Here is a 23,881-nt window from a genome sequence, read left to right as displayed (position 1 = left end):
TAATAAAATATTATATTTATATCTATAAGTATATAAAATGAAATTCATAACTTTATAGCAGTTTAAGTAAACTTACATTACTCCAAAAACAAAATTTGCTTTATTAATAAATAAAAATATACTGCCTATACTTTGTAATTGTTAACAGTGCACTCAGCCTTTAAAATATCTTCTTTCTAATGCATTTCCAGAAAAAATATGCTATTATTGTGGCCAATGTAATGCAAAATTTAACTTAAAATTTAGATCTATATATAACACATCGGAATTATCTCTTAAATAAATTATTTTGCTAGCAGAAGATGATCTTAATGAGCGTTTAATGAACGAGTATTTAAAATTTCCAACATAAAAACTCGAAATTCGTTTTCCGATTCCTTTATAATTAAAAGAAAAAGAAAAAAATCTTCTTAATGAGCCTAAATATACTCCAACTGCTATATAATATGTTGACTAAACAGAGAAAATTTAACAATAAAAGGAAATTGAATTGGAACGAAGGCTAGACTTAATGAAAACATAAAAATTATAAGCGGGAGGATTAAAATTTAAAAGAGCACCTAGAGTCGTGGAGAAAATTGGCAAAATGCCAAATGAAAAACATTAAAAGCATATCATCAGAATACCATAGATAGAACAAGATTCTGAGCGAATAAAGTATAAAATTAATGACGTTCCTGGACCTGGTTAATATGAATATTTCAAGTAATAAAGGCCTCAAAGCATGAAAATTAACAGATAAGAAAAGGAATAAAAAACTATAGTTAATAACTAGGCCCCATATTATATTGAGAATGAAGGAATTGGAATCTAAAGTCTATATAAAGTTCCGGTAATTAATAACTCTCCAAATAGATAGGACATTCGTCCAGATAATAAATTAGGTCCATGGAGTTATTCTCCTAGACGGAAAATAATATAAAAAAATTATGACAGCATAAAATTCAATTAACATGAGCGTTTCGTAGACAAAGGATTCGTAGAAAACGACATGGTAAGTCCAGCATATTATGGAGTAGATTGGGATAAGGAAAAGAAAATAAGATTTTAGAATCCAAGAGCAGTCGTGAACTCCTATGACAGATATTTACATAGTTAAAATATAGACAGTTTAATTAAGAATTTTATCCAGTGAAATTTTCAATCACATGTTTACAGCAAATATATCACCACCAATGGTAATATTTCCTGTTGCATCCGGTAATAAAATAAAGCTTTAGCAAAAAGTACCCTTCATTCCGGAAGCTTCCTAGAATTCGCAATATGTACTTACAAGCGCTCCACCAGCAGCAGAAACGGAAGACACCTAAATAGGATTAACTTGCATATCTCCTAATTAAAAATTATTCATAAACAGTGTGTTTGCTCCTTCCTAGCCATTATAAGTACGACCGTTATAGTTTAATTATGCAGTGGGAGCATACATGGTTACTAATTAATTTCTATTAGCGCGGACAGAAAAAGTTTGATAAAAAAATTATGTGAATTACTGTGCAAGCTGCTAAACATCAGCCATTTAATTGAAGTGGAACGATTAACTCTTTAATCTTTATGTTATTATATCAAATTATTAGTATAAATTTTATTATTTTCTTTATCTTTTATTATACCATTTAGTAAGTAAACTTATTATTCTACTTTTATATTATTTTATATAAAAATTAGTAATCTAAAAAATGAACAGAGCCTTAGTTGCTGTTTACAAATTTAATGACTAGATCCTAGCTAAAATCCCAGAAATTCTTGAGACAGAATAAAATTAACATGAGCTCATATATCGTGCTACACTTTCTGATCCTTATGCTCTTTACGCGTTATACGATGAATCTAAGCCATCTTCTCTGATTACAGCGAATCTTCGATCTAGAAAAATAAGAAACTGGGAAAAACTACCGCATATAATATACAAATCATATATAATAACTAATCTTTTTTCTTGTCAACATATTATTTCCACTGCGAAAATTTATTGTTCTAATTGTGAATAATATTTCGACTGCAAAATCTGTCATGACACAAATAGCAATCATTCTTTAGAACTGGGGGGAATTGCATGCAAAATATGTTCAACAGATTTAAAAATGTCCAAAATATGCAAAAATTGTGACATAATAACACATTCGAACTAGTGCTTAACATGCGTTGATTTTAGCTTCAAATTCGACTAAATATCGTTAGATAAAAATTCAAATGAAATTCAGATTTCTTATCCAGTAGAAAAATTATACAGGCATTGTGATAAATGCAATATTTGTGTATAAAAATAATCATATCATTGTAAAAACTGCAGAACCTGCATCCATTTTGAAAATTTGGCGGATCATAAATGTGGTAATTAACGTGAAACCTGTGCCATATGTAATGGTGCTGGAATTAATTTTCGGCTTGATTGTGGTTGTTTATCTCATTAAATTTGTTATTTTGATGCAATTTCTAAAGGTAATTTTTTGTGTAAAGTTTGTAAAAAAGGAGTAGAAAAAATTGATATGAAGGAAAAATAAATGGAATATATTTAAATATATATGTAATAAAGAAGTGGTAAAGGAGTATTTTAATGTTAATGTGGAAAGAAATTTGAATTTTCAGATTAAAAATATTGTATATGTGAATGTGGAAGCTTTGAGTGTGAAAGGGTATAATGAAGAGGTATGAAACATATTATTAAGACTAATAAATTTATTATTTGAGTTTTACTTTTAGTGAAAATATAATTAATTGAATTATATTTGTATTTAAAACTAATTATTAAACATAACTTAACATAATTTATTCAAATTTTATCTTTTTGACCTGATTATAGTCTATTAAATATTAATTAAGTTAATTTCCTTTAAATATAAGTTAGATATTTAGTGATTGGTTTTCATAATATTACTGACTAAAATTGATTTATATTTATTTTGTGATATATATTGATACCTAGGTAAGTTATTAAAGTCAATATTAGATAATAAAAGTTAAATATGAATGTTTAGTTTAAAAATTTAGGTCACTAATAAAGGTAAGAAATATGAATACTTTATATTAATTACTAAAATTTATATTTTTATAAAATATTATAGATTTCAATCATGTTTTGTTTTATTTTTTAATGAGAAAATAATAACTATAAGATTAAGATGCAACAGTCTTAGAGTTCTTCAATTATATCAAGATCAGGCTACCATAAATAGCTTCGACCATGACCAAGTTACCTATAATAATTTTAGCTATACCATCACCTCCCAACTAAGTTTCATACCAGGGTCGTATAAATTATTGCTGGTAAGCACATATTGTCACACAATTAGTAGCTCTTTTACTATTCTACGTATTTTCCGCTGATATTAAGTTTTGTATGTGACATGTACGTATTTCAATTAGTTCCATCGTTGTATCAAGATCCGCAATTAATCGAATTGCCGTATTTAGACTCTGAAGTAAATCTGTCCGAGCCAGGTTTGGGGTTCCATATTTGCAGTAATTTCTATTTTAAGTTTCCATAGACGTATGTCTGTATTTCCATTATATCGTTTAACTAATAATAATTTGTTACAAACGTGACACCTGGTTGTAGACGTACATTAATGACAGTTTGTAAAGGATTTTTACATACTTAAGCTTCTATATCATAAAATAATTCCATATTAGATTTGCAACTAAATAAATCATTACAACGGATATTATATTATTTTAATTTCTGGGTTGAACTTTGATTCAGCATCATACTTTATACAAGTATTGCGATCTGAATATTCAATACATCTAAAAGCATAAGTTATTCGTTTATTATTCTATTAAAAAGTTTATATCCGCAATTAGAACAACTTTCACTACCGTACTATTTACAATTACTAGTTAGTGAAGCATCTTATCAATAACAACTTTATCCATATGTCATTTAATCCTAACAAAGAATATAATCAATAACACCTGAATCAATTGCATGTCAATAATTTTCAAGCTTATCATTTTATTTGTTTGTGGTAGAAGTACGAGCAGCTGACATAAAATGGAAAGAAAATTTTGCGTTATTTTAGCAGATATGGAAGGACTTAGTACTTTGGATCTCTTTTCATGAATAAATATAAATAAATTTAATACTGGTGACAAACATATATAAAATATACATATGCCATATTTCGTAAAGTGAATACTTTATGTATATAATTTCAGATTTATGAAATTTTTTAAATATAGTATTATGTTATAATTGAATATTTAATAATAGTTATAGTTGCCTTAAAAACCCCAAACCAAGTGACTTAATATACGTCATACGAACGAGTGGTTTTGGGTAAGCAAGTAAAAGTTTAAAGTCATAACTGACAAAGCAATTTATGTAGAAATTTAGATTTTGAATAATTGTAAAATACTTTTTTGAGAGGTCAAAATAATAAATTTGAGAATTGGACCATTTTTTGAATTAAATTTTTCACACCAAAGGTAAACGAAAACCAATCGCTAAAATTAATTTTTTCTATCTTTACAACAAAATAATACAACAATATCTATCAGCAACTCATCTCAAGCAAGAAATCACAAGTTTTTCAAAATTTATTCCAACACCCACTATCACTGTAAAATCCAATTTTGTAACCAAAAGTCACCTCATCACTCGTATGTCCTATCAGCATCAATACCATCTTCCATTCCGCACTCCAGCATCTCGTAAATGATTTTGCCTTAACCCTCCTTTTCCATCTTCTGCAAACAGACCAAAAACGCCTCCATTGAGCTGGCACGGCTAGCAGCCGGTTTTACGACCTATACGATCTCAAAGTGCTTGCCGAACTCCTCCAAAAGTACTTCTGTGAGTTCTCCTCTGAAAATTTTACTCACGAAAGTTCCTCCTACTTTGAGTATTTTTTGAGTGATACCGAAGGCAGCGTTGATGAGCTCGGCTTGCACAAACTCATCCAAGTCATGAATACCTGTCACGTCTGGCGCGCCGTCGCATACTACGAGGTCAACGAGGCCGCCGGCACTCGAAATTACCGAATTTGCAGTTTCCTGTGTTGTAATATCACCCTGGATGATGATGACGTTTTCAATGGGTGCTATTGGTGCCAAATCTACCGAAATAACTTACTTCACCCGCTTTGCCAGCACCTACGACCAGGACCCTGGAGCTGCGCACAGATCCACGGCAGTTTCTACCTCCAAAATGTTCAAGTACTTATCAAGTTGTAGAAGCTTGTAGGCAGATCTGGCTCTGTAGTTCTCAGTTTTGGCTATGGCATAGAACTTGTCTCTTCTTTCCTTAGCACATTTCGACATTAAGTGAAGTGGACTCATTGAATATAATTATATAATAAATGTTAAGATTGAAAAGCCTAAAAATAAGTTGTTGGGAAAGTAAAATTGGTAATACTTTTGTATAGAATTTTACTCAAAAAAAGATATGTTTTCTTTAAAAAAAATTTGTTATTAAAACAATCTATTTTTCTAATCATCAGCTAAATATAATAGGTGGTGATTGTTAATATCATATACAAATCATATTATTAATACTTATATTTGTATAATAAATGATAGGCTGTTTTTACTAATTGAAATTATCTGAAATTGTTAATATATTAATTATTAGCAGTTAAAATAAAGAAATAGTAACGATTTTATTTTTTCTGGAATAATTTTTAGTTATTATTATACATATTATATTACTAATTTTTTAATGGAAGAATATTAGAAACAGGAATAAAATGAGCAACCTGAAGAAGATTAACATAATTCATAAGGAGAGTAAAATTCATAAGAATCATAACACACTGAAATTCAACAATAACCTACTCAGTCATAGTAATAGCCTGAACGGATTTCAAATAAAATTTATAAAATTTTAAATATTCTATCATCTCTTGCACTTATTATTACTGCATAGATCCATGTTATTTACACATTTGATACTGTACATTCCTGGTTTGTATATCTCTTTACAGTTTCAGCAGGAATAATAAATCTCTCTATTTCTCTAGAAAATTTGGGAATCAGATATTATTTTGGACTATTTTACAATAAATATTTACGAGCTCTTTCAATGGTACTTGCTAGTGCTATGAATTTAAGTGGAGTTCGGTTTTGTGATACCAAAGAAAATTGTGTTTCAAATATTAGTAGTGTTGTTAGTATAGTCATAAATATATTAACAATGATTATTGGAATTTTTGTCATATGGCCTGATTTACCTATTCAAAAAGTGTTGTGAAGTAATTTTATTTTGCACTTTTATTTGTAAACATTTTGTTGCTATAATTATTTATACAGATACTATTTGAATTATATAAAATACAATAAATATATCTACAAGTATTAACCATACTTCTATATAAGATTATTATATAATTAATAGAATAATATATATCTACTATTAATGAATTTACTACATGATTTGGCTGGTCTAGATCTATAGTTTTTATAACAACATAATTAAACTAAAACAATTGAGTATGAAAAAATTATAAAACCTGTATTTTAAGGTAAAATTGACAAGAAATTGTTTATCAAATAAGAAAAGCTACTAAATGAATTAAATTTATATCAGAATTATGATATTAAAATAAAAATAGTATATGACTTAATAAAAAGCTGCTAAGCTAATACATTAAATAAATAATACTTAATATAGTAATTGTATTATTCTAACAAGATCAAATTAACTAAGTAATCTATACCATTAAACCCGGCTGAATTTGAATTTTATGTTGAATAACTAAAGATATAGTATTATTAAAAGTATTATGATGATATGACACAAATTGACTAATAAAATTTTAAGAATTAGGTATAGCTGATAAAAGATTACTAATCTGAATATTAAGATACATCTAATAAAGTTTAAATAATTGATAAACAGTTAGATGATATTAAAATTTTATTAACAAAAAAATAAGAAGCTTTTGGACGATATTAAAGTTTATTATTTGTTAAAGATGTACTGTAACTTTATGAAACACTGAACACTATAGATCTATCTAATTATGCGTAACTGGAAATTTAGCAATTCATTGAACATATATAAATTATTATTACTAAGCTATAGAAAGTCAGTAAGAATATTTGGTTTGTTAATTAACTTAAAGAAAAAATTTAGTTAATGCTGACAGACCTCTAAATTCAATAAAATTTATCAATATCAAATGATATAATTACCTGTATTTTGAATTAATCTATGGAGAAACTTTAATAAGTAACTACCAATTTAGTCGATGAGCCTTAATTTAATAACCTATTTTTTAACAAAATATTAAAATTTACTCAATTTGAACCGCTATAGCAGTAAATAATAGATGTTTCAAATATTCTATAATTCATCCACTAAAACAGTCTCACCTTTGTATCGGAATTCTCAGTCACCTAAATTTAAGCTCATCTTTACAGTCTAATTTCTTCGCAAGAAATTACAAATTTTGCCGATTTGCGACAGCTAAAATCCTGTACAGTCATTTAACTCCTCTCTCCCCTGCACTAAAAGCTGATAAACATCTCCATCGAGGACAAATTTCTGCATTTGTACCTAAATTCCGAAAACCTGTTCCTGACCAAATTCGACCAGTTCGACACCCGTGACGACTTCGCGTTCATCCAGAAATCCACCTACACACAGTAAGAATACTTCGACGTCAGATTCAAGGAAAACAAGTCCCAGACGGCCGTTTTCACGCTCAACAATCTCGAGTTCCAGCTGACGCAAACGGCCCTAAAAATCGCCACACTACTGCACCAGCGGCGAAACCACCTCCTGCACAACCGCGATCTGCACGCATTTCCGCAACTGATATAAGCAAAAATCCTCGATCCGAAAGTCCTAGAAACGTACTTTCTGAGCGCAAAAACGCAGCTCGCTGCCAGCCCGAACCCGAAGCACATAGCAGCGGCCATGCAAAACGCGGAGTTCCTGGCGCTCGCGGCGCACGATTTGGTGGCGCTCGCGGGGCGCGAATCGGCCGAATTCGCGCGGCGCTGCGAGGAGTTTAGCGCCGAAATCGCGCGCGTCCTGCGCGCGAACTTCGAGGCCACCGCCGAGGACGCGTTCAAAACGGCGCTAAACGGCTGCCTCGCGGACGGTGCCGTTTTCGAGCCTGGCTTCGCGCGCGCCCTCGAGCCCGCGCGGCGGCGCGAAATAGCGGCCCCGGTGCTCGAATTCGTCGGCACCGCGCACGTCGTTTTGGGCTTCTTCAGCGGATCAAGTTTGTGGGTCTAAGTGATATAACGGGACCTCTACGCGCAGTTTTTGGGGGTGTTCGGGAGCATGTTTTCGCGTTTTGTGGCGCGGCGGGGCAAGAAAATGGCCGAGGTGAACGAGCAGAATTTCGTGCAGAACAAGAAGGACCTCTGCAGGCTCGTTCTGGGGGAGCTGCAGAGCGCTGTGCTGGCGAAAAATCCGTTCAAGGAGGGCGATTTACAGCTTCTTATGGATAATTTTGAAAAATCAGTAGATTTTTGATTGTGTATTATTATATAATATAAAGCAATATAATTATTTGGCAAAATGTTTCCCAACATAAAAGATGTCAACTAGGCTATTTTCAATTTAAAAAATGACCTAATGGCTGCGATTAAGCCGTTTCATCTGACGTGCAAGGAAATGGGGCTCATTTTGTAGAATATTCCCACACCGCAGCACCGAGAAATCGTCATTTAGCTTTTCAGGCCGTATTTGACTGATACGAGTTTTGATGACGCCGTTTTAGGCATTGACTTCATTGTTGAAAAAAATAATATTTTAAATGCACTCAGTAAGCACCTATCAGTATAAAAAAGCTACATTTGCGATATTCCTGAGCATTCCAGTTCATGTGACAAGTGACTCTCATTTTTCATCTAATTTTCCGTTTTCAATATTATGCTTTAAAAATTCAATGATTTAATCATAACTTTTGTGGTGTGCGATTTCCTAAATGGCATTGATCGCCTTGTCCCTCACACCCTCTCCCATTCCTTAACTTAAATCTCTTATCCATTTAAGGCTGAACATGACGCAAGCTTTATAATCACAGAACTTATAGTTATTATGTTTGGATATTATACCTATTTCTTAGTAAATTCTGTATGAATGAACAGTTGAACTGATCTAATTAAGCTTAATTTTTCTAAAAATTTCAGGGTCCCTAATGGCACCTCTTGCGAGTAATACAGGAGTTAGCGGCAATTATTTTTTCTCAAATACAGTTTTTAATCTAAAATAATCATTTTCATTAATTAACCCACCATTAAAAATAATTTTTTTCCTTTATTCTTAGTTAAGTGCCTCGTAAATATCAAAGAATTCATCCCAACGTGCTCTTGTTTTTTCACGGTCTTCGTTAAATTTTCTACAGTGAATTGCAATAAATTGTACGTTTGCATTTAATAGGTCTAAAATATGTTATAAAGCTTCTTCAAATGTATCTCTTAATCGTGTTTTTACACTCCAAGGAGCATTAGTGGATAGCTTTTTGAGTAAATCAGCCGCTAATGTTCCTTAAGTACCTAATACTCCGCCAGCTCCACATTATGAGGTAAAATGTTTAGCACATCCAAGATTCAAATCTACACGTAAGCAATAATCTTTAACTAATAAAGCTGCTGCATTAAGATCATCAAAATCTGTTCCAGCTAATTAAATTATTGTTTTTGATTTTTCTTACTTCACAATAAGTAAAACTTTTTAGTTGGTTCTAGTAAATTCTATACAATGATCCGTTTCCCTTTTTTCCGATTGGATAAGAGCCTTAGCCATAATAACATCAGTATAAACATAATCTGCTTCATTTTATAAACAATACGTCCGCATCGCTGGGAATGACCCACGAACCATTGGAGCCAGAATCAAAGCCATATTATTAAAGAAATGGTACTAGTATATTATAGCATATTAGAAATTTAATATACATTAAACTTTATATACTTTTAATTATATTTGAACATAATAATCTGTTAATGATATATTAAAAACAAATAAATTATAAATATTTATAAGTAAAATAATTAACATATTAAATAAATACTTTTCACTAATTAATGAACTATTAAGATCGAACTAATCGCTATACATTTGATAATATTTAAACATATAACTAAGATTTAAAACCATAATTTATTTCTTAGAATTAATTAAATACTCCATAATACACTGAAAAATGTATCTTTGGAGATGTTGTCATTGTCAAATAGGCTGAAAATAAAAAGATAAATAGTTAATCAAAAAAGTAAAACTCTGAGAAAAACCACCATTCTAAATATTTATTAAGTCAAAATGATGTATCTGCTAAGATACCAAATGATTTGCATATCAATAAATAAGATATTTCTAAGACGTAAAATACACTTATTAATGATGAAATCTCTAGCAATAGTGTTGTAGATACAATAAATATTATCAAAGATTAATAAACTAAAGAAATTCTAAATATATAGTAAAGTATACCGGTAATATCTTAGATTGAACCTGTCTAGGCACCTATAGAAATCCTTACTAATGCAAAATCACCTGAAAACACATATAATAAGAGTTAAAAATGCATGAAAACATCCGTTGAAACAGTGCACTTAACTATTTAACTCAAAGACTTATAAGAGCTTTATTAAATGTACTTACCTAAGAATATCAACCCATTAATTGTTCCGTTTACAAGTTAATACTGTCCTTCATCATAAGAAAAAGTTCTTCTATCTCTTCTTGGTATTCCGTTCTCTGTTAACTTTTTCCAATCTATGCTTAAATTTTGTAACGATATCCCTACAAAGAAAAATATATTAAACGCTATAAATGCTAGTTCTGATTTATTAGACCGTTGTAAATTTTAAAATTAAAACTTAACTAAAACCGTAGAATACTTAAAAGATGCTTAGGCAATCTCTATGATTAATAATAAAGTAATGTAAAACTTTACGTTTAGCAGTAAAATTAATAATGTAGATGCACAAAAAGTCATTAAGATAAGAGATTTAACAATTCTGGAGTGATGAGGTTTAATAGCAATAAATTTATTTCTTATATATAAAATCTCTGACTAAACTAAGATATTAAGTAGATTCGAAATATCCTTTACTTTACTATAGTAATAATGATAATATCTTGAATTAGAGACACAAAGCATACTTTAGTAAACAATATATTTACTTTTATGGGCTTTAATTTAAAATAGTAAGCAATAACCAGTATTTATTTATAATACGTATCCCCGAATATCGTTATTAAAAGATTTATATAAACTTCAGTTTTTTGACTAAATCAATCAATTTTATTTCAAAAATCGGCTAATACTTTCTATATTCTTATAAATTAGGCAGTTATAATATAACTAGTTATTTTGTATTATAATCATAAAGAAATTTATTATAAACACTATAGTAACAATAACTATTATGACAAGCTTGAATCAAAATTTGTATCTGCTTTTAATTTTGGAATTAAAACCAAAATTCATTATTAATAATTACATATTTTAACCTGTTACAACAAATAACCATGTACACACAAATATAAATTTTTTCAAGATTTAAAGTATTTTATCAATAAAATAAAGTTTAATACAAAATAAGATTAAAATTAAATACTAACATTTCAATCATCCAGAAATAAGTATTTTACTTAAAAAAAACTAACTATAAATTTATACTGTTATTAATTAGAATTTATTTTTTCTGTCCGTTTTGCAAAGTCTTTAAAACTCACTCACTCACGCCCACAAAGCATTTTTAAATTCTCTAAATAGCTACGTTTCTGTACCAAAGACCTTTCTTGTTTATCTACGCGTTCTAGCAACCCTTTAAATAACTTTTCATCTTCCTGAAGATTTCTTTTGACCTCCAAAATATCATTCTCAATACCTTCGAGCATAAAACCCATCTATACACCGTCGACGTTCTAAAAACCGTTATCATCGCCGTTTTAGAAGTCGGTGTCAGCCAAATTAGAGCAAATTTTTATATAAAATTCCATCAGAATTCTTGCCTTTTTAGCCACTTATGGTAACATTGCTGCAGCCTCACAGTAAGCTAGGAGGAGTCGGTTTCGACGATCATTGGGAGGGCCTGGTTGCGCTTGAATTTTGTGTGTTTTTTCGAGCAAATCTATCTCCATTGTGAGAAGTGGAGACTAATTCTAAACAGTAGTGTTTCTAAGTGGGATTGTAGGGTCATTATGGCGTAGTGCGATTGCACGTGAAATGGTGTGGTTGATTGTGGCCTACTTAGTTGTGTATGGTATTGGTGGCTGTTTCTGCATTTGGAAAATTATAGAGTGGAAGGTAAATAGTTTATATCATGTAATACTTATCATATATTTTACAAACTAGTGGTAGGTATCGATTTTAAAATGATAGGATTTTTTGCTAATATTATATTAAGGATAATTATTGATTGTTTAAGAGTAACATTACTTATAAAAATTATAGGTTTAGATGACAATTATTTTTTAATTAAAAACTAAAAACTTATACCTGAAATTTTTTCGAAAGATAATAATCGAATATTCTATATAATACTATAATGTAATATTTAGTGCAAAAATAAGTTTTGCTATATTTTAGTTTATATATAACAAAATCTACATAAGTAATTATTGGCAAAAGTAAAAAACTACTTGTACAAATTATTTAGAACTATCAATATAAATTACAAAATTTTCTATATATTTGTACAATACATAATAATATATTTTACATTAACAACAAAATTTGTGATTGATTGATTTAAGTTATTAGACAACTATGTTGTAATAGTAGTTAAATATGTTTTACTTTTTAGTAAATAAAATATATGATTATCTTGTGGTATATATTAATTTTTAAATTTAAATTAATTCACAAGTTTTCAGCCATTAATAGTATAGGGCGCAGATACGCCTAATATTAGAAAAATTAAGAGCGGTTCACCCGAACGCCCGTATTTGTCCCCACATGTGATTATATATTTGCGCAAATCCTTAGAAAATGTCAACATACAAGGCATACACCGTCGCCGCGATGATGATCAACTACGCGGTCGGCACGGGCGTGCTCAACCTGCCCAAGACCGTGGCCAAGGCGTCCATCTTCGTCGCGTTCATCCTGCTCACGCTGCTGACCTTCGCCGGCTACCTGCTGGGCCGGTACACCCTCGACGCGCTCTCCCGGACCTTCGCCCTGAAGCGCTTGGAGAGCAACAACGTGATCAAGGTGGGCCAGACGGAGGACGAAGTAGTGGTCTTCAGCCCCGAGAACGGCCAGCAGTCCAGCGGCTCCCCGGACGTCGACTACTCGCTGCCCAACGACTACACCTACGAGGTCTCCGAGCTCTGCGGCGTCCACTACGGCAAGGGCGGCTTCTACGTGTACCAGGTGGCCGTCATCCTCTACGTCTTCGGCGTCATCTGGGGCTACACCTCGGTCGTGGCCCAGTCCCTGTCCTCCGTCATCCCCTTCGGGGCCAACTGGCACTGCGCCGACCCCTGCGGTGCGAGCTACGCCAAGCTCTGCAACGTGGCCTACTACGTGTGGACCTACGTCGCGATCGTCTACTCCAGCATCCTCGTCTTCTTCGACCTCTCCAAGCAGAACATCCTCCAGAACATCTTCACGATCTGCCGTTTCGTCGCGGTCGGCGGCATGGCCTTCCTCGTGTTCGTCTGCATCTTCATCTCGCCCTACAACGTCGGTAGCGATTAGGCTAGCGCCATCCCCTACGTCAAGAAGATACCCCTCTTCCACTTCCAGATCCGGACCTTCGGCTCCATGTTCTCCAGCTCGGTGTTCGCCATCATCCTCCACTACTGCATCCCCGGCGTGCTCCAGCCCACCGAGCAGTCCCAGCAGAAGTACCTGAACCACTCTTTCACCGGCTCCTTCGGCTTCATCTACATCATCATGGCCTTCGTCGCCTACCCCTCCGCCCTCTACTTCGGCACCGATGGCGCGCAGCTTATCACGCTCAACCTCATCAAGTGGGACGGAAAGAAATGGGACGCCACGAGCCAGCCCGCCTGGGCCGCCGCGATCGCCTACATCATCAGACTGCTGCCCCCGATCTACGTCCTGGGCGCGATCCCCCTCAACGGTATCTCGATGACCAACAACATCGCCGCCTTCTTCCCCAACGCGAAGGAGAAGAAGTGGTTTTACATCGTCGTCAAGCTCGCGTGCATCATCCCGGCTGGAGTGTTAGCCGGCTTCTTCCGGTGCATCGGCCAGATCATCGACCTCACCGGGCTCCTCGGCTTCGTCATCCTCCTCGCCCCCGCCTTCTGCCTCATCAAGGCCAGGAAGGCCTGCCAGGAGAAGTTCGGCACCAAGAAGACGCCGTTCTCCGGCTTCTGCGACCACGAGGGCGTCATCATCACGATCATGGTGCTCTTCATCATTGGCTTCGGCTTCACCCTCTACGCCGTCATCGCCAACTTCATCTACGGCTGAGTATTTTACTTCTTTATATTATAAAAACTATGTTATTTTTAGGATAATTACACAATTTTGAGCTTTATTCAATAGTTACTATTAGTTTTTAAGGTCATAGTATAACCCTAAAATTTTTATTATATCCATAACAATCATCACACATGGATTAAAATGAAGGTATCTTCTTATTTTCACTTAAATATTTTATTGTAAAGCTAAATTAAATTTTGGCCAAGTTATTATTATTCTTTCAAGTATAACAATTTTACACTAAATATCTTATATCAGTTTAAACCAATATTAACTTCTTTATGACTTAATAATTAATGATTTTCATTCCGATCACTCAACAAATGAAATAGAATTACGGATACTATAGAAACACTGATAATATGTACTAATCTAATAATATCTATTCACATTCACCATAACACTACTAATCCTATAACTATAATAATAAAAATATTGAAGTATCTAATCAAGATATTCTGTCAGATAATACAGTATAGATGAAATCAATTTTTGGTCCTATAGAGTATCGTAATGCAGATACATTTATTTATTAAGGATCTTAAAATGAATCAAAAAAAGAAATTGAATAAATTGTCAACAAAATAAAAAAATAAGATCTTCCAGAATTGGTTAACATGTACTTGCCAATATAAATTAATACAAGTAATCTGCCTTATGTGGCCTAATACTAACCTAATAAGAATGAAATGGCTCTCATGAAACTTCTCAATTTAAAAGTTTTAGATAGCTTTTTTGAAACAATGTTATTATTTTGCGGTAGAATTCCAACTAAAAAGAATATCTGCATCGCAATAAACTCAGATATGTAAAAAATGGGAAAATTTAAAATTTAAAATAACATTCTTAAATAAGTAACACATAATATTTTGGAGTATAAACAGGTGGAAGAAATTGAGAAAATAAGTAGACAAATTTTCTCTATTACGACTAATATATAGAATGGGGAAAGTATGAGGGTTGTGAAGATCAAGGATTAATATATAAAATAGTGATCATAATCTTTGTGAATAGATATTCAAATATATACTTAATTTTTTAAATATAAAGATATAAATTAGTAAGTTCAATACTTATTATTATACATTTTCGGTTTAATTTAGTTGATTTCTACAGTTTTTAAATGCTACCTGATTAAAGTCCACTACACCAGTGGAAAAAATACTTACAAATTCAGTACAGGTTTATCACAAGTTGTTTTTTTTCATTCACGGCTAGGTTAATTATTATAAATTATCCTATGTAAACAATCAGCATATATCACTTTTCACTTTCAAATGAGTATAACTAATGTGTATGAGCATATTAAACAACATTATCAAAACAGCAATCTAGACAACCAGCCCGGAATAAGGTAGAACTTTCCTTACCAACACTCTCTTCTATAAGTATTATTGATTCATTTTCTAATTTATCTTTTAAAAATTCCAGTTAACATATAGTTTTTTTAAGAGACTAAACTGATACCCCTCTAGAAATGATGAATAAATCACACTAATTAAGTAATTTTCGTACATTAACTTCTGGCCAAATATTTTAATTCATCATTCCTAACAATAGATCACTACCACCAACTAAAATTACTTTTTTATTATATTTTTTAGATAAGTGGTTTACTAGTTGAAAAGTTGGAACGAAATAATTACTTTCCAATGCCTCAAAATCATCAACTATGAATAAATGTGAAATAATAGAGTTTTTAATTGCTAAATTAGCCATAGCTACACGGTGGGTTCCTGATACCAGATGCTTTTACTTGTAGTTAGAATTTGCCGGTGAAATAATAAGTTTATCAATAGAATAACTATTTTTTAGTGTATTGTAAGCAAGTTCCAATGAAGCAATATGAGCTTTAGTTATTGGGTTTAAAGATCCTGGGAGAAGCAAAACTGACATTTTAAATATATGTTTATAATATTTAATATTTAATAAATAATTAAAATGGAATAAATTATAACAGCATTGAAAGAATTTAATAAAATAAGTTTTTAATAACTTTCAGATTTAGCTTTAATCAATGGAGTACGTTAGTTTAGTAACAATAAAGAAATAGTCGCATATTTCCTGAATTGCATGAAAATTTATCCATCTGACCATTAGATATTATATATGTTTATTTCAGACACCTTAGAGTTAAAATTTTATGTAACCACAAAAATAGAGATCCGGTAGGTATTGTTAGAAAATATTCCATTAGTTTTGTTTATTAATTTTGTTTCAAAAGAAAAAAATTACTACAATTTTATTAATTTATTTTTACAGTTGTAATTTTCAGAATAAGATCTTATTATTGAAATCATTTCGGAATAAGAAGAATAAAGTGGTCTTATTAGTCTTTTAGAAAAATTAAAACTAGAGAATTAAGATACTGATATTAAAAAATCATACTAATAAATATTTGGCAAAAACTGCGGTGTCATAAATAGTAGTTAAGCGCTCAAGCTCAGTTTACTTAATTAATTTTAAAAGGTTGAAGTGGTAAGGCTTTAAATGAAAAATGGAACAGTTAAGTATGTTAAAATGAAAGACTTAGAAAATTATAACTAAGAGTTATTAGATATTATAGTTAGGTTGTTGGAGTGATGTCACATTTCAGATATTGGGGCATGATTAATTATTTTAGTTTATGTTTAGAAACTTAGTTAACTTAACTAAGCTTAGTATACCTATGAATTATATAAATATTGAGTACTAAAATCTATTTGATATTAAACGTAGCTGTATAATTTAATAATTTTTATTCAGTTATTAAGTAAATAATAAATATTTTAGTATTAAGTTTATATTTCTGGTATTTTCTTAGCTACACTTTGCCGTAATTTAAATAAAAACAAACATTAAATTAATGATACTAATGTACAGTAAAGAAATGAGAAAGTAAAATATGTTTCACTAGATCACACTTTTAAGCTTAGGTATATTAACTTTAGCACAAATTGCTACGACCTCATTCATATGTTTTAGGTCTTATGCGATCTGCTCAAATTACAATATTTATTGCGCAACAGAGCTTATTTTTTAAAACAAATGAATTGGAACTATTTATACATTATTAAGCTCCATTATATGTTTATCATAAGAAAGTAGTTTGAATGTATTTGTTAATTAGTTTGTGACATCATGTAAATTTCCGATAAATGTATTGACTTATTCAGCTGATGGAAGCTCTTCGATTTAAAGTGTAGAAAATTCAGACTATTTCATTTATATCTCGTTTTAAATTGACTATATAATATCTTTTTGACGTGAGTCAGTATTAATGAATTCGAATTATGGGAAAAGTTACTTATGAAGATTTTATTTATATAATAATGGAGTAGATGTTTATTAGATGTATTTAATTATTCGCAAATCCTAAAATAAATATTATAAAGGATCTAGTGGTGCTTTTTTAGGCGGCATTTTATTAAATTTTAGATTTATTAATAGTATTATATATTACTAATACAGTATAAAATGTATGATAATTACCATAGGATTTTTGCAGAAAGATCAATAGGTAAATTTTAATTTAATTAGGATGGAAAGTATTTAGAACCGAAAAAAATATAATTACTGTTAACAGAAGGAGTAGAATTATTATTTATGTTTTTAATTTTTGTTATAATTACTTTAGCAGGAAGTATTAATTTTATGGTTGATTTACTTGAAAAACTATCATAATTATTAAAATTTTTGAAGCCTGTTCTATAAATTTTAAATTATTTTATCACATTTCTAGTTGTAATTAGTATAATTAAGATAAAGTCTTCTAAGTTTGAATTACTGAAAAAAGCTGTATTTAAACCTTACGGGCTAGCATTAAAACGCTATTATATTTAATAAGACTAAATTTTATTATAATATTTTTTCGTAGCACTAGTAAGTGTGTATATAATGTGTCTTTAGTTTAAAAAAATTATACAATATAGCTTCAGATAGTAAACAAGATCAGACTTTAATAATTGTAAAAGCTCAATTATCATAAGTTTTATAATAGCTTTACTTATTCCATATGAAATATCAGGCCCTAGTTTAATAGTAATTGACTATGTTCGTATTTTCCGAAAAATATCATCGACTGATTCTACAATTGAAATTGATAAATAAAGTATGACTCCGGTGAAAGACTGATAATTATTATTTGGTATTATATATATTATTTTCAGTCTTTCTTCTTTCCACTTTAATATGAAGAAACGTTTAGATGACCGTATTATTCACTTAGTGAATTCAGGAATTTAACAGAATTATCGCTCCTTATTTGTATTACTTGGGTTACAGGTGGAAATAAATTTGTCAACTCTTATTTAAATTTATGCGTAAAAATGTATGCATGTTCCGAAACTTCTTTGGTGCTATGATGATAAGCCAAAGTTCTAAAAAACTAAAAAGTAGCAAAAATAATAGGAAAATTCTAATTTTATGGAGTAACAGTAAATAAGATATATCAACTATAGAGATTCAGATTAAGTATTAGGTTAAACGTACTCTGTCTTAATATTGTAAGATTTTTAGTCACTAACTCCAAACACGTTAGCAAAATGTGTTGAAACAGTACGCGGTGGCGGCATGATCATTCTCCTGATTACTAGCGTATAAAACCTTAAAGATTTATCTGAAGCTAAAATGGATGTTCACAAACGATATATCACAAAATCATAAATGTTTAATAGCTCATAATGTGTTAATCGATTTACAGAAAGATTTTTAAAAATACTAGAGACCTGCGATAGATTTTTAGCACTGGATTAGTCATTAGATGTCCTAGAGATCAGTGATCATATAAAAGAAATGAAAAACATGATCGGCATCAAAAATTACTAAGTGACTAATAGTGTAGATAAAGAAGAACTACTAGCTTTAAGACAGCAAGCAATAGACTCAGGGGACCCAATCAAGTCCACTTTGAGCAAAGTAGCATGCACAGTAGACTAATGCCAAATTCTAATCAATCTGCTTGACGTGTTTTAGGTCTAAAAATAAGGTGTTATCGTGAATGCCAAAGAGTTTTCAGAGTCAAATTCGCCAGTCACGTCGGACTCCGAGGACGTCATTCAGCAGACGAAAAAGCTCTCAAAAGACGAAAAAGCGTTCGATAAGAAACTGAACAAACTGCAAAAGCACAACAAGAAAGGCTATAACCAGCTCATGAATGAGCTCAATCTCAACAAGCAGCCAATTTTGCAGGAACAGACAACGAACGCGTTTCCATCTCAAAAAACCATTTTTATCAAGGCGGCCCGCGGACGTGGAAAATCCGCTTTAATTGGACTGTCGCTGGGCGCTGCAATTTCGTAGCAAGCTACAAACATTTTAGTTTTCGCTCCTAATGCCTCGAACGTCCAAACGCTGTTCGAGTTTGCCATTAAAAGTATCGCAGCGTTGGGCTACTAAGAGCACGTAGATTACAAAACCCAGAAAACTTCAAGTTTGGAGTTAGCCGAAATAGTCGGAATTGACATTTTCAAGACCCACAAGCAAACTATTCGGTATATTGACCCAGAAAACGTTGCAATGGGTGGAAACGGAATTTTGAGTCTGGCTGACTTAATAATAGTCGATGAAGCAGCAGCGATGCCTGTTGATGTTATGAACGAAATTCTCAAGGCTGAAAGTTTCGTCATCGTGAGCTCTACAGTGCACGGTTATGAGGGCTCTGGAAGAGCATTAACTCTTAAAGTTTTACAGAACGTATAATAACGCAAAAGCAAGGGATTTTAACTAATTTAGTACGATTTGACAACACCTATCAGATATAATAGCGGTGACAGAATTGAACAGTGGCTTTATGATCTTTTACTTCTTGACTGTGAGAAATCGCTTGATAATCATCTTAAATCGTAAAAGCCATCATTTGCACCAGTTGAGCAGACAACACTCTTCCAACTATCGCGTGATACTTTGTTCTCCGGTGAAGCATAGTCCGAAAATTACCTAAAATTAATATGGTCTATTTTCGTGACTTCGCACTACAAAAACCAACCAAACGATATATAGCTTTTATCAGACTCTCCTTCATCCAGACTTTTTGTACTGCTTGCTCCTATAACTGATCCAACACAGCTACCACTCCCAATTTGTGTGATTCACGCATCTATTGAAGGTGATCTACCATTAATAGCAGTTGAAAAATCGTTAAATAAATAACTTCGCGAAGATGGGAATATGGTTCCATGGTTGCTTTCATAACAATTTTAGTAACCTAGTTTGAGCTCAAAGACAACTATTAGAATCGTAAGAATCGCCACAAATCCATTTTTCATGCAGCGCGGCTACGGATAGTAAGCAGTTCAGCAGTTATAGAAATTGTACTCTAACTAAATATCTATTTCCAAACTATCTGAAAGAGTTGATCGTGATATGTAAAATCACAAAATTGGTAGTTCGCTTCCACCGCTTCTTTTGAAGTTAGATCAAGTTTCTGTAGAAAAAATTGATTATTTGTCAGTTGCATTCGGATTATCCTCTAGTTTGTTTATTTTCTATAGAAAACTTAATTTTTTACCATTTTATCTGAAAGCTTCTAAATCTCATGAAACTGGTGAAAATTCTATTCTTATGATCAATAATTTTAATTAGATACAAATTTTTACTCCTTTAAATTTAGACTTCACAAAACGCTTTTTCAGACTCAGTTCAAACTTATTCAAAGAAATTCCTTGTGATTTATGCTTTAGAATTATTAGTTCTTGTAATTTTGAGAAACAATAATTCGACTTTTCACGGTTATCAGGAACTGATTTTTCACGAATTTAGGCTTTTGTGGAACGTAAAATCGAATTCAATGCTATATTTGACCTATCTGATGAACTTGCATAATAAGTATTTTTGAATGGAAATAGTGAAATCTTAACAACAGTTCAATAGAGAATTTTTTGTGCAATTTGTATTTAGAAAAAGACATTTCTAAGTGTTTCTAAAGAGATAAGCCTCCCTAGGGATTAAATACAAGCAATTTTCTGCAAAGCAATTGAGGGAGTGTATAACGAGCTGCGAAAAGCGGAGGATGTGGGTGTATCAGGAGATAAGGTAAAGACTGATGAGATGTGAAGGAGATTTTTAAACTTTGTATCTATATGTACTTACAAACGTGATTGTATATGATACTTTTTCCATTACCGATATTTTAGACTGTCTGATTTTTAAGATTAAAATATCACATGATTTAAAATGATAAATTTCATTACGACCAGCTAGATTTTTATGAAGATATCTGTTTTATTTCTATTTTAAATCTTTATTATTAATCTTATGAGTATCAATAAGCTTGCTTTCTCTTAGTTAGAACCAGGTTTACTCTAGTTCTGAACGATTTTTCTGCTTGATAATTATGTATTACGATGGTGTAAGTTTCTTCCCAATCTAATAATTATTTCTGTACATAATGGAAATTTTTATTTAAAATCTAACACTAAATTTTGAACTTTTTCGGATAATTATATTGTTTTTGAAAAATTAGAATCAAAAGTCCAAGAAGCATCAAATTTAAAAAAATTATTTGTAGTTAGAAGTAAAAAATAAGAGTTTGAATCAAAATTACATAATTACTAATAAAACTGTTTAGTAAAAGACATAAATAAATATTATAAGTTAACATATTTTGCCGAACGTAATTATCCCTTATTTAATAACAGTCATATGTAATATTGATATATAATAAAATATAATTATGTATTTTATAATGCAACTATAATATTTTCGTCAATGAGATTTATAAGGTATCAATGATGTTAAATTTTTTATTATTTTGTGAGAAAATATAGGTTAAATTTATTATCCTATGGTAAGAAATTAAGCTTTAACTTATAATATAAAGAAGTAAAATACTCAGCCGTAGATGAAGTTGGCGATGACGGCGTAGAGGGTGAAGCCGAAGCCAATGATGAAGAGCACCATGATCGTGATGATGACGCCCTCGTGGTCGCAGAAGCCGGAGAACGGCGTCTTCTTGGTGCCGAACTTCTCCTGGCAGGCCTTCCTGGCCTTGATGAGGCAGAAGGCGGGGGCGAGGAGGATGACGAAGCCGAGGAGCCCGGTGAGGTCGATGATCTGGCCGATGCACCGGAAGAAGCCGGCTAACACTCCAGCCGGGATGATGCACGCGAGCTTGACGACGATGTAAAACCACTTCTTCTCCTTCGCGTTGGGGAAGAAGGCGGCGATGTTGTTGGTCATCGAGATACCGTTGAGGGGGATCGCGCCCAGGACGTAGATCGGGGGCAGCAGTCTGATGATGTAGGCGATCGCGGCGGCCCAGGCGGGCTGGCTCGTGGCGTCCCATTTCTTTCCGTCCCACTTGATGAGGTTGAGCGTGATAAGCTGCGCGCCATCGGTGCCGAAGTAGAGGGCGGAGGGGTAGGCGACGAAGGCCATGATGATGTAGATGAAGCCGAAGGAGCCGGTGAAAGAGTGGTTCAGGTACTTCTGCTGGGACTGCTCGGTGGGCTGGAGCACGCCGGGGATGCAGTAGTGGAGGATGATGGCGAACACCGAGCTGGAGAACATGGAGCCGAAGGTCCGGATCTGGAAGTGGAAGAGGGGTATCTTCTTGACGTAGGGGATGGCTGTGGCCTAATCGGTACCGAGGTTGTAGGGCGAGATGAAGATGCAGACGAACACGAGGAAGGCCATGCCGCCGACCGCGACGAAACGGCAGATCGTGAAGATGTTCTGGAGGATGTTCTGCTTGGAGAGGTCGAAGAAGACGAGGATGCTGGAGTAGACGATCGCGACGTAGGTCCACACGTAGTAGGCCACGTTGCAGAGCTTGGCGTAGCTCGCACCGCAGGGGTCGGCGCAGTGCCAGTTGGCCCCGAAGGGGATGACGGAGGACAGGGACTGGGCCACGACCGAGGTGTAGCCCCAGATGACGCCGAAGACGTAGAGGATGACGGCCACCTGGTACACGTAGAAGCCGCCCTTGCCGTAGTGGACGCCGCAGAGCTCGGAGACCTCGTAGGTGTAGTCGTTGGGCAGCGAGTAGTCGACGTCCGGGGAGCCGCTGGACTGCTGGCCGTTCTCGGGGCTGAAGACCACTACTTCGTCCTCCGTCTGGCCCACCTTGATCACGTTGTTGCTCTCCAAGCGCTTCAGGGCGAAGGTCCGGGAGAGCGCGTCGAGGGTGTACCGGCCCAGCAGGTAGCCGGCGAAGGTCAGCAGCGTGAGCAGGATGAACGCGACGAAGATGGACGCCTTGGCCACGGTCTTGGGCAGGTTGAGCACGCCCGTGCCGACCGCGTAGTTGATCATCATCGCGGCGACGGTGTATGCCTTGTATGTTGACATTTTCTAAGGATTTGCGCAAATATATAATCACATGTGGGGACAAATACGGGCGTTCGGGTGAACCGCTCTTAATTTTTCTAATATTGGGTGTATCTACTCCCTATACTATTAATTGTCAAAAACTTGTGAATTCGCAGTGATTTATCAATCACTCTACTTGTTACTATATTATTATATTGTTATTGACAAAAATTAAATCATTTATAATATAGTCGCAAGATTGTTTCTGCATAACTGAGATCAATCAA

The 23,881-nt window shown here is 33.1% G+C and overlaps 17 protein-coding genes across 17 annotated transcripts; 10 read left to right on the top strand and 7 right to left on the bottom strand. All coding sequences in view use genetic code 6, as the record gives it.

Annotated features, from left to right (window-relative positions):
* Positions 1-37: 37 nt before the first annotated feature.
* Positions 38-1,135, top strand: SS50377_28282 (uncharacterized protein; the record flags this gene model as incomplete). The annotated part of the gene is made up of 1 exon (XM_067912058.1): positions 38-1,135. One exon carries the CDS (start codon positions 38-40, stop codon positions 1,133-1,135), a length of 1,098 nt encoding a protein of 365 aa, XP_067761080.1.
* A 9-nt stretch (positions 1,136-1,144) lies between these two features.
* On the bottom strand, positions 1,145-1,516 carry SS50377_28281 (Nuclear transport factor 2; the record flags this gene model as incomplete). Its single annotated transcript, XM_067912057.1, has 1 exon — positions 1,145-1,516. One exon carries the CDS (start codon positions 1,514-1,516, stop codon positions 1,145-1,147), a length of 372 nt encoding a protein of 123 aa, XP_067761079.1.
* A 160-nt stretch (positions 1,517-1,676) lies between these two features.
* Positions 1,677-2,642, top strand: SS50377_28280 (Zinc finger domain-containing protein; the record flags this gene model as incomplete). Its single annotated transcript, XM_067912056.1, has 1 exon — positions 1,677-2,642. One exon carries the CDS (start codon positions 1,677-1,679, stop codon positions 2,640-2,642), a length of 966 nt encoding a protein of 321 aa, XP_067761078.1.
* Positions 2,643-4,593: 1,951 nt separating this feature from the next.
* SS50377_28279 (FtsJ-like methyltransferase) lies at positions 4,594-5,277 on the bottom strand (the record flags this gene model as incomplete). The annotated part of the gene is made up of 1 exon (XM_067912055.1): positions 4,594-5,277. One exon carries the CDS (start codon positions 5,275-5,277, stop codon positions 4,594-4,596), a length of 684 nt encoding a protein of 227 aa, XP_067761077.1.
* A 379-nt stretch (positions 5,278-5,656) lies between these two features.
* Positions 5,657-6,187, top strand: SS50377_28278 (Transmembrane domain-containing protein; the record flags this gene model as incomplete). Its single annotated transcript, XM_067912054.1, has 1 exon — positions 5,657-6,187. The coding sequence occupies one exon, from the start codon at positions 5,657-5,659 to the stop codon at positions 6,185-6,187; it is 531 nt and encodes a 176-aa protein (XP_067761076.1).
* An 888-nt stretch (positions 6,188-7,075) lies between these two features.
* Positions 7,076-8,425, top strand: SS50377_28277 (uncharacterized protein; the record flags this gene model as incomplete). The annotated part of the gene is made up of 1 exon (XM_067912053.1): positions 7,076-8,425. One exon carries the CDS (start codon positions 7,076-7,078, stop codon positions 8,423-8,425), a length of 1,350 nt encoding a protein of 449 aa, XP_067761075.1.
* A 45-nt stretch (positions 8,426-8,470) lies between these two features.
* Positions 8,471-8,788, top strand: SS50377_28276 (uncharacterized protein; the record flags this gene model as incomplete). Its single annotated transcript, XM_067912052.1, has 1 exon — positions 8,471-8,788. One exon carries the CDS (start codon positions 8,471-8,473, stop codon positions 8,786-8,788), a length of 318 nt encoding a protein of 105 aa, XP_067761074.1.
* Positions 8,789-8,791: 3 nt separating this feature from the next.
* SS50377_28275 (tRNA-dihydrouridine synthase) lies at positions 8,792-9,799 on the bottom strand (the record flags this gene model as incomplete). Its single annotated transcript, XM_067912051.1, has 1 exon — positions 8,792-9,799. The coding sequence occupies one exon, from the start codon at positions 9,797-9,799 to the stop codon at positions 8,792-8,794; it is 1,008 nt and encodes a 335-aa protein (XP_067761073.1).
* Positions 9,800-9,981: 182 nt separating this feature from the next.
* On the top strand, positions 9,982-10,926 carry SS50377_28274 (uncharacterized protein; the record flags this gene model as incomplete). The annotated part of the gene is made up of 1 exon (XM_067912050.1): positions 9,982-10,926. The coding sequence occupies one exon, from the start codon at positions 9,982-9,984 to the stop codon at positions 10,924-10,926; it is 945 nt and encodes a 314-aa protein (XP_067761072.1).
* A 712-nt stretch (positions 10,927-11,638) lies between these two features.
* On the bottom strand, positions 11,639-12,190 carry SS50377_28273 (uncharacterized protein; the record flags this gene model as incomplete). The annotated part of the gene is made up of 1 exon (XM_067912049.1): positions 11,639-12,190. The coding sequence occupies one exon, from the start codon at positions 12,188-12,190 to the stop codon at positions 11,639-11,641; it is 552 nt and encodes a 183-aa protein (XP_067761071.1).
* A 706-nt stretch (positions 12,191-12,896) lies between these two features.
* On the top strand, positions 12,897-14,354 carry SS50377_28272 (putative Amino acid transporter; the record flags this gene model as incomplete). The annotated part of the gene is made up of 1 exon (XM_067912048.1): positions 12,897-14,354. The coding sequence occupies one exon, from the start codon at positions 12,897-12,899 to the stop codon at positions 14,352-14,354; it is 1,458 nt and encodes a 485-aa protein (XP_067761070.1).
* Positions 14,355-14,689: 335 nt separating this feature from the next.
* On the top strand, positions 14,690-15,361 carry SS50377_28271 (uncharacterized protein; the record flags this gene model as incomplete). The annotated part of the gene is made up of 1 exon (XM_067912047.1): positions 14,690-15,361. The coding sequence occupies one exon, from the start codon at positions 14,690-14,692 to the stop codon at positions 15,359-15,361; it is 672 nt and encodes a 223-aa protein (XP_067761069.1).
* Positions 15,362-15,626: 265 nt separating this feature from the next.
* Positions 15,627-16,262, bottom strand: SS50377_28270 (Nicotinamide-nucleotide adenylyltransferase; the record flags this gene model as incomplete). The annotated part of the gene is made up of 1 exon (XM_067912046.1): positions 15,627-16,262. The coding sequence occupies one exon, from the start codon at positions 16,260-16,262 to the stop codon at positions 15,627-15,629; it is 636 nt and encodes a 211-aa protein (XP_067761068.1).
* Positions 16,263-16,307: 45 nt separating this feature from the next.
* On the top strand, positions 16,308-16,949 carry SS50377_28269 (uncharacterized protein; the record flags this gene model as incomplete). The annotated part of the gene is made up of 1 exon (XM_067912045.1): positions 16,308-16,949. The coding sequence occupies one exon, from the start codon at positions 16,308-16,310 to the stop codon at positions 16,947-16,949; it is 642 nt and encodes a 213-aa protein (XP_067761067.1).
* Positions 16,950-17,255: 306 nt separating this feature from the next.
* SS50377_28268 (uncharacterized protein) lies at positions 17,256-17,768 on the bottom strand (the record flags this gene model as incomplete). The annotated part of the gene is made up of 1 exon (XM_067912044.1): positions 17,256-17,768. One exon carries the CDS (start codon positions 17,766-17,768, stop codon positions 17,256-17,258), a length of 513 nt encoding a protein of 170 aa, XP_067761066.1.
* A 768-nt stretch (positions 17,769-18,536) lies between these two features.
* On the top strand, positions 18,537-21,398 carry SS50377_28267 (N-acetyltransferase-like protein; the record flags this gene model as incomplete). Its single annotated transcript, XM_067912043.1, has 1 exon — positions 18,537-21,398. One exon carries the CDS (start codon positions 18,537-18,539, stop codon positions 21,396-21,398), a length of 2,862 nt encoding a protein of 953 aa, XP_067761065.1.
* Positions 21,399-22,175: 777 nt separating this feature from the next.
* SS50377_28266 (putative Amino acid transporter) lies at positions 22,176-23,633 on the bottom strand (the record flags this gene model as incomplete). Its single annotated transcript, XM_067912042.1, has 1 exon — positions 22,176-23,633. The coding sequence occupies one exon, from the start codon at positions 23,631-23,633 to the stop codon at positions 22,176-22,178; it is 1,458 nt and encodes a 485-aa protein (XP_067761064.1).
* Between the last annotated feature and the right edge of the window lie 248 nt (positions 23,634-23,881).

This window comes from Spironucleus salmonicida, chromosome 8 (genome assembly GCF_000497125.1).
Source record: "Spironucleus salmonicida strain ATCC 50377 chromosome 8, whole genome shotgun sequence".
Classification (NCBI taxonomy): Eukaryota; Fornicata; order Diplomonadida; family Hexamitidae; genus Spironucleus; species Spironucleus salmonicida.
This window is presented reverse-complemented; position numbering and strand designations above follow the sequence as displayed.